This window comes from Apodemus sylvaticus, chromosome 6, assembly GCF_947179515.1.
Source record: "Apodemus sylvaticus chromosome 6, mApoSyl1.1, whole genome shotgun sequence".
Taxonomy (NCBI): domain Eukaryota; kingdom Metazoa; phylum Chordata; class Mammalia; order Rodentia; family Muridae; genus Apodemus; species Apodemus sylvaticus.
In genome coordinates, this window is record NC_067477.1 from 20,853,044 (window position 1) to 20,865,337 (window position 12,294).

The 12,294-nt window shown below is 47.7% G+C and overlaps 1 protein-coding gene across 3 annotated transcripts in view; it reads left to right on the top strand.

Annotated features, from left to right (window-relative positions):
- Nucleotides 1-2,199: 2,199 nt before the first annotated feature.
- The window catches only part of Fbln5 (fibulin 5), a 67,480-nt gene continuing 57,385 nt past the window's right edge, over nucleotides 2,200-12,294 (top strand). Inside the window, exons 1-4 of one of the 3 annotated variants that reach the window (XM_052185234.1) lie at nucleotides 2,200-2,575; nucleotides 7,050-7,104; nucleotides 9,462-9,513; nucleotides 11,694-11,948. In XM_052185234.1, the coding sequence (XP_052041194.1) occupies nucleotides 2,559-2,575; nucleotides 7,050-7,104; nucleotides 9,462-9,513; nucleotides 11,694-11,948 (379 nt within the window). In that variant the 5' untranslated portion in view covers nucleotides 2,200-2,558. Of the gene's footprint in view, nucleotides 2,576-2,913; nucleotides 3,078-7,049; nucleotides 7,105-9,461; nucleotides 9,514-11,693; nucleotides 11,949-12,294 lie in introns of those variants that run through there. The other 2 variants (XM_052185233.1, XM_052185232.1) reach the window with 2 other exon arrangements.

The following is a 12,294-nucleotide window of genomic DNA, read 5'->3' on the forward strand; positions in this document are numbered from 1 at the left end:
TGTAATAAGGACACATGTAAAACTCTGGAGAGTTAAAAATAGCGGGTGGAGGAGAGCTGTCTGACAGCTGCGCGGCACACTTGGTCTTTAATGGTGCAGCTTCGGAAGAAGGAAGCAGGCAGTGGATGCAGCCCGAGGAGACGACAGACACCGCCTAGTACTGAGTCAGTACTGGGCCCATACGCACCACACTTTTTCCTGTCCTTATACACACATGACACTGTTAACTTACAAACTGTGTGCAGAAGAGATTAACAACACTAATGTACTAATGGCCTGCTTCACACACAGCTCCACAACCCATTTCTTCTTCTTCTTCTTCTTCTTCTTCTTCTTCTTCTTCTTCTTCTTCTTCTTCTTCTTCTTCTTCTTCTTCTTCTTCTTCTTCTTCTCCTCCTCCTCCTCCTCCTCCTCCTCCTCCTCCTCCTCCTCCTTCTCCTTCTCCTTCTTCTTCTGTAAGCATTCTATTCATTTACATCTCAAATGATATCCCACTTCCCAGTTATCCCTCCACAAGCCTCCCATCCCACAATCTCCCTCCCCTCCTTTCCCTTTGCCTCTATGAGGGTGCTCCCTCACCCTCCCACCCTCTCCTGCCCCACCCCTCCAGTATTTGCCTACGCTGGGGCATCACACATCCACAGGACCAAGGACCTCCCTCCCATTGATGTCAGACAAGGCTATCCTCTGCTACATATGTATCTGGAGCCATGGATCCCTCCCTAGACGCTCCCGCTCCTTGGTTGGTGGTCTAGTCCCTGGGAGCACTGGGTGGTCAGGCCAGCCAGTTGTTCTTCCCATGGGGTTGTAATCCCCCTCTGCTCCTCCAGTCCTTCCACCAGCTCCCCCACCTGGGTCCCTGAGCTCAGTCTGATTGATGTACAACCCACTTCTTAAGATTTTGGTCTCATTGGCGTTTTCTTTCCCTGACTTCTTTTAAAAAGTTCTAGATATTTATTTATTTCTATTTTAAAGTTTTTTTTTATTTTTAAAGTTTTTATTTTATGTATACGGATATTTTGCTTGCATGTATGTCTGTGTACAACATAGACACGCAGTGCCCCTGGAGGTCAGAAGAGGAAATCAGATCGCCTGGAACTGAGTTACCAGCAGGTTTGAGCCACCTTGTGGGTGCTGGGAATTTGAACCCAGGTCCTCAGCAAGAGCAGCCAATGCTCTTAACTGCGGAGCCATCTCCACAGCCCCTACAATCATAGTTTTTATATTAAACAAATTGGTCTATGTGATCATCAAGATTCTACTATTAGAACTATAAAATATATTGGAAAGCCTTCAATGCCAGTGTCTGAGGAGCTTCTTTGGCGGTTTAAGACATGTTATAACACAACATCATGAGGCCCAAGTCTGCGGTCCTTGTACACAGGCCCTTGGTCAGAAATTACCATCAGGGCCTTGAGTGCCTCCCTCCCAGTCACTGCCTGACTTTGAATGTCAGACAGAACTAGCCCGTGTGCACACTTAGATGTCTAGCTATTTTGATTGGTTACTCCTATTTATTTCCCAATCTGAAATTCTCTTTATTTCACCCCCTTAGTGCAGTACTGGTGGACCTTAAGTATTTTTATAATTCTAGCTTTTAGAACAATGGACAGGAGGTGCAATCTCGTGAACGGGATGAACCTAAATACAATTTATTCTGAGACATTCCATACACCCATAGTAAATAGATCAGGTCAATTAAATTCCGACCTTCCACAGCACATGCGTCCGGCTGCTCTTGTTCAGTCCAACGACATTTTAGCGTAGGAGTCCATTTGCTTAAAAGTGTCATTAGAAAATGCTAAAGATGTAGACTTCAGAGGCTCGCTGGCATCCAAGGAAATGGAGCTAGTTTCTACTGTGCAGACCCAGCAACTAAAACAAGAAAAAGCCCAAGAAGAATGAGGTGAGGGCGGCCAAGGAGAGTTCTTAGCCATTTTGCTTGCTCTCCTACAACCTCCCTGCTCTTCTCGATCAGCCCTTACCCCCCACATCCTTGCTTAGGGGTACGGTGCTTGTTCCAGTCATTGATTGAAGCTTCTGGTTCCCAACTGCTCTTTCGTCCCTGAAGCAGCCTTGGTGGTGAGTTCAAGTTCGCTTGGCCAGAGGGCCTGATGACACGCCCCCTCGCACGCGCCCCGCTCCGCCCCGGGGAGGCCGGGCGCCCCCCAGCCCCGCGCTCCCCTCCCAGCGCCGAGCACTTGGCCCTGGCAGACGCCCCAAGATTGTTGTGAGGAGTCTAGCCAGTTGGTGAGCGCTGTAATCTGAACCAGCTGTGTCCAGACCGAGGCCCCATTTGCATTGTTTAACATACTTAGAAAATGAAGTGTTCATTTTTAACATTCCTCCTCCAATTGGCTTAATGCTGAATTACTGAAGGGGGTTAAGCGAAACCAGGTGCCGGCAGCGAGGGCTCTGCAGTGGCTCCTAGCACCCGGCACTGTCCCGGCCCTCCTCGCTGCCCGCTCGGCTCTTCTGGAACCAAGCAGCCCCGTCCCGCGGGTCCCGCCGCAGATCCTGCCTTCCTCTCGTTGCTTTTCCTCCCGCGCATCTTGGATATGCCAGGATTAAAAAGGTAGGTTGGAAGGCGCCAGGAACTGTCTCCAAACTTGGGAAACCTAACTCCAGATCTGATGGGTGGAAAATGGCTATGGCTGAGATTCTGCCTGTGTCAGGGCACTGGAAAAGACTTTTAGCTAGTGATGCAACGACCCTGTTAATTACAAAAAGCTGCACCCATCTCAAAGTCTTCATTTGGGAGTGGGGCTTTTTCTAACAGCGTCAGGAGCCAGCATCTCGAGAGAGGCAGCAGACAACTTCTCTAGACCATTTCTCTTTCTTTTTGGAAAGGGCAGCAACTTTGTGCGCAGTTTATAAAATATCACACTACATATTTTTTAAATTTGGGAGACTGCTGACTACGGCACCAGCAATTGCTTTGCTGCCACGGCTGTGAGACAAGCAGAAAGTCTCCGAACACTTCTGTCTGCGTTTGCTCTATGTGTGCGATTTACAGAGGGAATGGGACCTAGAAGTTTCGAGCCAATGAACAGTGGACACTGCAGACAGAGACGCATGTAAGCAAATGTTTTGCTGTTCTTTGCGGAAATTGCAATTCCAGTCAAGTAATCCTTGAGCCTTGAGGAAGTTTAAGGATGACATCTGTTCTCCCTCTCTCCAGTGTCTCTTGAAAATATAGCTGCCCTGCATAGATCTACACACTCTCTCTGTGTGTCTTTGCATGTGGGACGGGTGCTTGCATGCTCATACGAGCTGAGCATATTATGGTAAGCCATAGTTAATATTATTATCCCGCGTCCCTGACCAGCAATGTCTGTCATTGGCAGACAGCTGGAGGGTCTTCCTCCTCCTCCTCCTCCTCCTCCTCCTCCTCCTCTTCCTCCTCCTCCTCCTCCTTTAGATGGTGGACCAAAGAAAGCTTTGAGACACAGTTTCTCCTCTCCAGTATTAATTATGCTTCATTTTTGGTACGATTTCTTTCTGGAAAGCCTTTCTGTTAGCCTGGAGATTATTTGGCCCCCAGGACCCAGCCACAGCTCTTCCAGGAGGCTGGGCTTGGGGCTGGCCAGCCCTGGTCTAGCTTTCGCCAAAAGGAGTGGGGAGTGGGGCAGCAGGAGAAGCCGGTAGGGTTAGCACGCCTTTTCCAGTGTCTCTCGAACTGGACTGCATGCAGTCAAGCTGTTCTGTCTCCAACATAAACGAGCCGGGATTTTATAACCACCTGAAAGGAAACTTCATGAGAAGAAACAGGAAAACATTGAAATTCATAATCTACAGACTGGAAAATAAATTTGTTATTGTTCTCTTATTCCTTCCAGATATAAAGTCTGGCTCTTGCAAATATCAAAAAGCCCAGGGAATTGGCTCTGCACTTTATAAGGTCAGAGCTGTCTCCAGTGCTGGAGAACCTGGCTCACATAGGCGGTTAGATGAAATGGAAACCTGTCTACTCAGGATCTGGGACTCCATGAAGGACGTGGGTTTGCATCTTCCAGTACCACGTCAGGCTCAGTTTTGTCTGGGTGCCTGGGTGCCACCTCACCTCTGTGTCCTCTACATACTTACTGCTATTTCTCCTAAGCCATGGGTCAGGGATGTGAATGAGCTCGGGATCTACTGAGCACTCATTCTGCAAAGGCGGGGACTACCGAGTCATGGTGCTGGCTGGGTAATAATAGCCTCCAACCAGGTCCCCAAGTTCATAGCCATGCTAGAAACACTCAAGATCACCTCCTTCAGGAAGCTTTCTCTGCTGACCCTTGACATTCTAATCAAAGCAAATCTACACTCCTGGCCTGTGCCACCAAGCAGCCAGCTCAGGTGGACGGTGGCTGGGTCACAGCTCTGTGCCTCTCCTGCCCAGCATCTATGCTGCAAGCTGTAGCTGCTTGGATAGATGGTAGCAAGCTGAACAGTGTGCTAACAGATGGGCTCATCTGCACATACTTCACACTGTCTTCTATCTTTCCTGCTTTAGGTGCTGAGGTCAGTAGTGTTACATATGCTCACTTGGCTATATGACCAGGCTCGGTGACTCTTTAACCTGCAAAACAGCTCCTGCACCACACAACCCAGAGTGTTGTGTGGTGCACACCTGTAACCCCAGCATTTGGGAGGTAGAGGCAAGAGAATCAAGAGTTCTGAGATAGATTTGGCTACATAGCCAGTTTGAGGCTAACCTGGGCTACATGAGGCCCTGTCTTAAACAAAACAAAAAACAAAAGCGGTTAGCCGACATGTCTGTCTTGTAATCCCAATACTCAGGAAGCTGAGGTTACAATTGCAACAAGTTTGAGGACAGCCTGGGCCATATTGTAAATTGCAGGTTAGCCTGAGCTACAGAATGAGACCTTATTTAAAAAGAAAAAAGAAAAAAAATTAAAGAAATTCTGTACCTATTTAACACCCCCTCCCTGCCCAGAAGCTCACGACCCCGGGAACCACCATTTTTCTTTCTGAGTCTGAAAACTCTGAGGAACCTGATGTGCGTTGAAATTTATGTGTTTGTGAGCCACTCATCTCACTAGGACGCCCCACAGCTCATCAATGTTGCTGCTCCTAGGTTTATTTTGTTTTGTTTTGTTTTAATTACATTCGTTCATTTACTTGGGAGGGGACATGTGTGACTGTGCACGTGTGGTGGTCAGAGGACAACTTTTGTAAGTTGGTTCTCTCTTTCTGCTCTATTACTAGGCTGACTTTGAACCCCTGGGTTCCAGTGACCTTCGCACTTTAACCTTTTGGAGCAGCTAGGACTGCAAGCACATAGCGATGTGCCTAGCTTTCTATGTTGTATCTTATCCAACTTTTGAGTTTAAGTCTGAATAATACTGTTGGTGTGTGTGTGTGTGTGTGTGTGTGAGAGAGAGAGAGAGAGAGAGAGAGAGAGAGAGAGAGAGAGAGAGAGAGAGAACACATTTTGTTTAGCTATTCATGCACAGATGTTTGGATTGTATCCACCTTTAAAATGCTTCTGTGAGCCTGTGTGTACAGGTGTCTGTCTGGTCTTTGACTCAGTTCTCTGGAGAAGGCAATCTGGAGTGGGTCTGCTGGATCACAGGTGAGGACACCACACAGCTGTGTCTCTGCATCAGTAATGCACAGGAGCTTGGTCGCTCTACATTCTTCCTATACCTGCTGCTTTCTGTCTTGCTTTTTTTTTTCTTTTTTACATTTGAGATTCTTTTCTTTATTCTTTTTTAAAGATTTATTTATTATATGTAAGTACACTGTAGCTGTCTTTAGACACACCAGAAGAAAGCATCAGATCTCATTACAGATGGTTGTGAGGCACCATGTGGTTGCTAGGATTTGAACTCAGGACCTTTGGAAGAGCAGTCGGTGCTCTTAATCACTGAGGGCTGGTGGTGGCACACGCCTTTAATCCCAGCACTTGGGAGGCAGAGGCAGGCGGATTTCTGAGTTCCTGGTCTACAGAGTGAGTTCCAGGATAGCCAGGGCTACACAGAGAAACCCTGTTTCAAAAAACCAATAAATAAATAAATAAATAAATAAATAAATAAATAAATAAATAAAGAAAGAAAGAAAGAAAGAAAGAAAGAAATTATTTTATGTGTATGAGTGTTTGCTTGCTCTGGGTGCAAGTAAGAGACCCTGTTTCAATGTATAAGGTTAAGAATGACTGAGGAAGATGCTGGATACCAACCTCTGGCCCCCATAGAAATACACAGACATGTACATATGCCCTTACACACATGCACCAACATGTGACAACACACACAGGTCTGTGCATGCTGCACAGACAGCCATCTTAATGGGTGTGAGTGGTATAGACTTTGCAGTTTTAAAGCATATTGGTGACCACAGTTTCACCAGACAAAACGTTGGCCACAGCAAACCAAATTACCCACAGGCAAAGATGTTTACTTGCTTGTGGGTGGCCATGTTGGCTGAGCCAGGGTGTCACGGCATTTCCTGCTGTTACCCACTGCCTTTCTTGCACTGTTTCCTCGGCCTTCATCCTCCTGGGATGACAGTTCTCAAAGCCACATGCTAGGGTGGACCCTGGGTTCTTGGGCCATTCAAGCCGATGTTCTCCCACGTGTGGACTGAGGGATCCACGTTCTGGTTAAGTGACTTTCCGCAAATACAGAGCCTCTCACTTTCTAGCTTTCGTGGTTTGAGGACATGGAGGCTCCTGGCTCTGCAGTCATGTCTGAATAATGGTTAAGGTTAAGGTGGTCTCCATGCAGAATGATAAAAGACCAAGCCAGCTGGTTGATGCCACAGCTCTGGGTCTTTGGATTTTTGTTCTGAAGCAGCAAAGCCTTGTATTCAAGCATGTGACCCAACTCACTGTCCCAACACACAAAACAAGTGTTAAGAGGCTGGCTCTTGTGGGGTTAGAGTAGAGGGCTGGAAGCTCGTTTGAGCTCTGCTGAGTAGTGTGCTCTATTCACTTGCAAGAACATGGTAAAGCCACCGAGTAAATGCCTGGGTGGCAGGAAATGCAGGTTTCCCAGACATGGGCATCCCTTGGCACTCACTCTGTTTTCCACTGCCCACAGGATACTCACTGTTACCATCCTGATACTCTGGCTTCCACATCCTGGGCATGCACAGGTAAGGTTTCAAGTTGTCCAGAAGCATGTCACAAAGCCGAGGTAGGGCGTCCAGCCACGCATTTTAGGGTCCCAGGGTTACAGGAACAGGAGACGCTCTGCACTTCACTTTACTACCGTCCATACAAACAGATCATAGCCAAGGCTCTAAGAGACGCAGGTTGGCCCAGGGTGGTAGAGGTTCCAAGTGGCAAGGTTGGGATTGGATCTTAGCAGCCTGGCTCCAAACCTTTGTATCCCTCAGAGAAACTCATTAGCTTAGATGGTAGTTCAATGTGTTTCTGGTCAGGGTGGCTAGGTTAGTGTATGTTTCCACCCATACAATGCCCAGTGAAAGAGGTAGGAAGGAGGTGTCGGCCCAACCATCCCAATGTGCAGTGTGTGGGGCTGGGTGATTCAGCTACCCGGAGTGGGGGGTGTCCCTTCCCCTGGGAGGAGTGTGCAAGGGGCAATGAAGTTGAGTTCAGGGCAAGGGTCTGAGAGCAGTTGCAGTATCTCACTTTTAAAGCTACAAGGGAGGGTTGTGCCAGGTATGTCAGCCCCAAATAATATGGTGGCGTTCCTGTAGATTGGTGGTTCTTAACCTGTGGGTTGTGGCCAGTTTTTAATCCCTTTGGGGGTGGTCAAACAACCCTTTCACAAGGGCCACCTAGGACTATCAGAAAGCACAGGTCTTTACATCACAGTACATAACAGTGGCAGAATTATAGTTATGAAGTAGCAATGAAGTGATTTTATGGTTGGGGGTCACCACAGCATGAGGAACTGTGGTAAAGAGTCGCAGCATTGGGAAGGCTGAGAACCACTGTTCTAGATGGCTCAGAGAGGCCCGTCTGTGTGGCCCTTCTCATGGAGAGAAAAGAAAGACAGCCTCATTTCTGAGTAAGGCTGAGGGCTGCAGGTGAGGAAGGGTATGCACCTGCCCATCATGCACAGGGCCATAAGTCTGATACCTAGCACTGAAAAAAAAATATGTTGGGGTGAAGCAAGAGGAAGGACAGTGAAGCACATCCAAAGGCTATCTGACACACTCAGGCCTTTGGAGACAGGGAGGACTGGAGAAGAATGTAAAAGAATTTTAGATCTCAGAGGGACCTTGGCATCCTGTAATCTAGTCATAAGAGTTACAAAGACATCTAGTCCTGAAGCAGACAGTGGTCACAGGTAACGTCAATTAGTGTAGGCATTTATAGTAACGTAGTTCCTCTTTGTATCTACTTAAAACTAACTGACAGTACCCCATTTTATAGATAGAGAAACTGAGGCAAAGGGAAGGGATAAGGAGAGTAAGAACTCTAGTGAGAATTAGAAACCAGGTAAACAAGTAGCTTGAGCCCATTCTACCCTAGCACTGAGGTAGAGAACAGGGCTGGAACCTGATCTCCTGGGTTCTGTGGTATAGACTCCTGGTTCTCCCGAGTCCTTTGTCCTGAGACTCTAAGGCTTGGAACCTTCAGCAGTAGCACAGGCCAGGCTCACAAATCACTCCATGGCTCAGGGAAGCCTGTCCGTGAGGCTGGAGGGGGCGGGGCCTAGTGATAGGTATATACAGTCCTAGACTTCAAACTCATTCCTATGTCAGACTCCAGGCACCTGCAAGGGGCCCTCAAATTGTTCCCAGCTCAGGTTTTTAGAAGCTTTTAGTCAAGGCTGGAGAGATGACTCAGGCCACAGCCAAAAATACAAAAAAGTTCACAGCACTTAGGAAACAGGGGCGGGAAGACAAGTTCCAGGCCAGCCTGGACTACACAATGAGATTTTTGTCTTGATAATAAAACAAGATTAAACCAGTCGAAGCCTAAAAAAATAAATCAGTTATAGCTCAGGTTACATGTAAAATCACAACTGTCACCAATTGCCAAGGTGTGTCACTGCCTTGCTGACATTGAGATGAAGGGACACACCCATCCCCTTTGCTTAGAAAACAGGCCACATCTACCATGTAGCTTTGTGGGTACAACCGAGGGGGGGCGTTTCTTAGGGAACAAAGCATTGGTTTGGGGGTCTTTGAAGGGGAGGTGGATGCGCTGGGGGAGTCTCCTTCCCTGGAAGTGGGGCTGTTGCACTGTGCCTTCACATGTGGTCATTCCTGCTCCTCATCACATGGGCATGACAAAACCCGTAAGTCCTGACACTGGGGGTCATGGGGCCCTGGTGTAGGGTATCTCAAAACAAGGCAAAGTGTGCAACGATTGTAAGAAAACATTTACAAGTGGAGACCTATCCCACATGCGGGTGTTACATCTCCCCTCCCCTTCCCCCACTCCACTGCGCTTCCCAAATGCTCTCTGTGATGCTTTTGCAGTGACTAAGAATGCAAGGCAGGTGACCCGACCCTTTTCTTCTCTCTCCTTACAGCAACAGTGCACAAACGGCTTCGACCTGGACCGCCAGTCAGGGCAGTGCTTAGGTATGTGACGCTGACAGTCCTTCGTTAGGTTGGGACATTTGGCGACGGCTCAATTGCTGTGATGTTTCTGCCATAGCTGTTGTTCAGTGTTGTTGTATCTTCCTTTGCCTTCTCTGTGGAAGAGCACAGAGATGGAACGAAGGAGCCAGTGAGACCCTTGTTCCTTATGTTCTTTGTGCTAAGCACTGCCCAGGGTCAAAGAATCATCTCTCTCCTCAACAAACATTTCTGTTGGATCTGTCCCCTAACACTGCCTCCTTGAAGGTCCAGAAGAATAGTAGCTTAACTGTTGCTCATTTCAGGCCCTGTAGCTCTCTGGGTCAGAGGCTCAACACCTGTCTACCAGGCTAATAACAAAGTATTGGCAGGGCTGTGTTTCTTTGGGGATCAAGGAGAGAGAGCATTTTTTCTTCTTATGGGAGAAGTTGGTGGGATCCACCTTCCTGAAGTCATAGGTTGTAGGTCCTCCTTCCTTGCTGGTTGTCTGGTGAGGCCCTTCCCAGCTTCTAGAAACTGTGTTCACTCTTCGGTTGGTAGACTCACAATTATGGGTCCCTTCTTCCATTGTAACTCCTCTGACCAAGTCTCCTGCCTTTTCCATTTTCAACTACTCACAGAACTACACTGGGTGCCCTGTAGTATAACCTAGAATGGATGCTGCCCTCTCAAAGCCAGCTGATTGGTTACCTGAATGGAGTCAGCCCTGAGACCTGAAGGCTTCCCAGGTTCCAGGGCCGAGGAAGTCCTTTGAAGGACATTCTCTCAGCATGCCATCTAGTGGAGAGAAACTTAGATACAGTGAACGTCTTAACAAGTTGGAATAAAGTCATGGTCAAGTGGAGATAACTTCGATGGCCCCTGGAAAGGCAGAGAAGAGAGGGAAGCTTTATGTCCAGACTCATCCAAGAGTCAGGCCCAGCTTGAATTGGGTATTGAAGGATGAATAGGATCCCAAGAGATCTCAACCACAGTGGAAGGAATGGCATAGACAAAGAACAAGGGTGTGAAGGAAGTGCAGGCGTGGCATGCTGAGGGCGGAGCATGAAACATGTGGAGAGGATAAGGCTTGACTATCCCACATTGGGGAAATAGCTAAATTCTTAATTAGGTTTAATTTAGGTTAAATCATGTTTTCTGTCTTGAGTCACATCAACTGAGAATCAGAAGAGAGTTGGCTTCAAAGAATGAATTAAACCTTGAAGACCTGGGCTCATTCTTGGATTTACAGTATAAAGCTCTTTGGTTCAAGGATGCACTACAGGGTAAAGAGGGCTGTGGCTTGTTTTCCAGCCCATTGGTTGACTAGAGGAAAGACCACTGCGCTCTGAACCACAGCATTTGCAGTTCCCAGGCTGGGAGCTGGCGTGAATTTCTCAGATGACACGATCGGTGAGCTGCCTGGATCCAGGCCTCCCTCCCCAGTCTCCAGTTCCACATAGAGCAGGCTCCAGAGCTGGTGGCAGGGCCCAGCACCCAAGCCAGGGCTGCTGCCCACTGGAGCCAGAGTTGGGGCCTCCCTTGACTCCACCCTGACAAGGCTGATTTTTCTAGACAGACCACCACTCCCCTTCCACTGTGAGCTGATCTCCAGCAGGGCGAGACACAGTCTTGTTTTGCTGGCACCGCGTGAGCCAACTTGAAAGCAATTGCTCTGGTTTCTCAGCAAGTAACTAACTATGAGCCAAGCCTTGTCTTTCTGAGTGTAAAGGCCTCTTTCTTTCTTGCCCAGCTATTACTTTGAATAGAAATGGTCCTGCGCTCATGTTTTCAGAGTATAGGAACTGCACGGGAGAGTGAGGACCTGGCAGGCTTTTGCACTCACAGACACTCCCATCTATTTTTACATTTATTTATGCTTTCCTTATATAAATCAAGGGAATTTTATCTGCTATCTTCCTATATGTTAAAGAATACATTTGCCCAGGTTTCAAATGTGGTGTTTTTTAAAGAAAAATATGAAGTCAGCAATAGTGCAGGTTTCTCTAGGTGGGGGTCATTTGTGAAAAGAGGGCTTAAAGACTAATGCTTGGCAGCACAGGCTGATGTTGGGGAGCATCAGAGTGCAACGAGTCAGGTGAAATGTTAGAGGGTCATTCCTATCAGTCTGCTCTGCTTCAATGTGCACATGCTCAGTGTCATGGCGGGACCACTGAAATTTGTCCTTTCTGTGGCCTCTGCAGATATTGATGAATGCCGGACCATCCCCGAGGCTTGTCGTGGTGACATGATGTGTGTCAACCAGAATGGCGGGTATTTGTGCATTCCTCGAACCAACCCAGTGTATCGAGGGCCCTACTCAAATCCCTACTCTACGTCCTACTCAGGCCCATACCCAGCAGCTGCCCCACCAGTACCGGCTTCCAACTACCCCACGATTTCAAGGCCCCTTGTCTGTCGATTTGGGTATCAGATGGATGAAGGCAACCAATGTGTGGGTGAGTAGCCCAGTAACTGTCCTTTCACATAGTGGACTTTCTCAAGAGTGCTGTCAGAATCTAATGTGTATTCTCAAATGGAGCTAGCTGCCATGAATATGCCAATCAATCAGTGGTCTGCTGTCTACAAATGATACAATGTTTTATTCTGGATATATTTCTGGTTCCTCTTCCTAATTATCTAGAAAGCCAGTTTGCTCTTTCTATCATTTGAGCAATCTATCCATCCATCATCCACAATCCATCATCCATCATCCATCCATCATCATCGATCATCCACCATCCTCCATCCATCCATCCATCCATCCATCCATCCATCCATCCATCCATCCCATGGATCTCATTG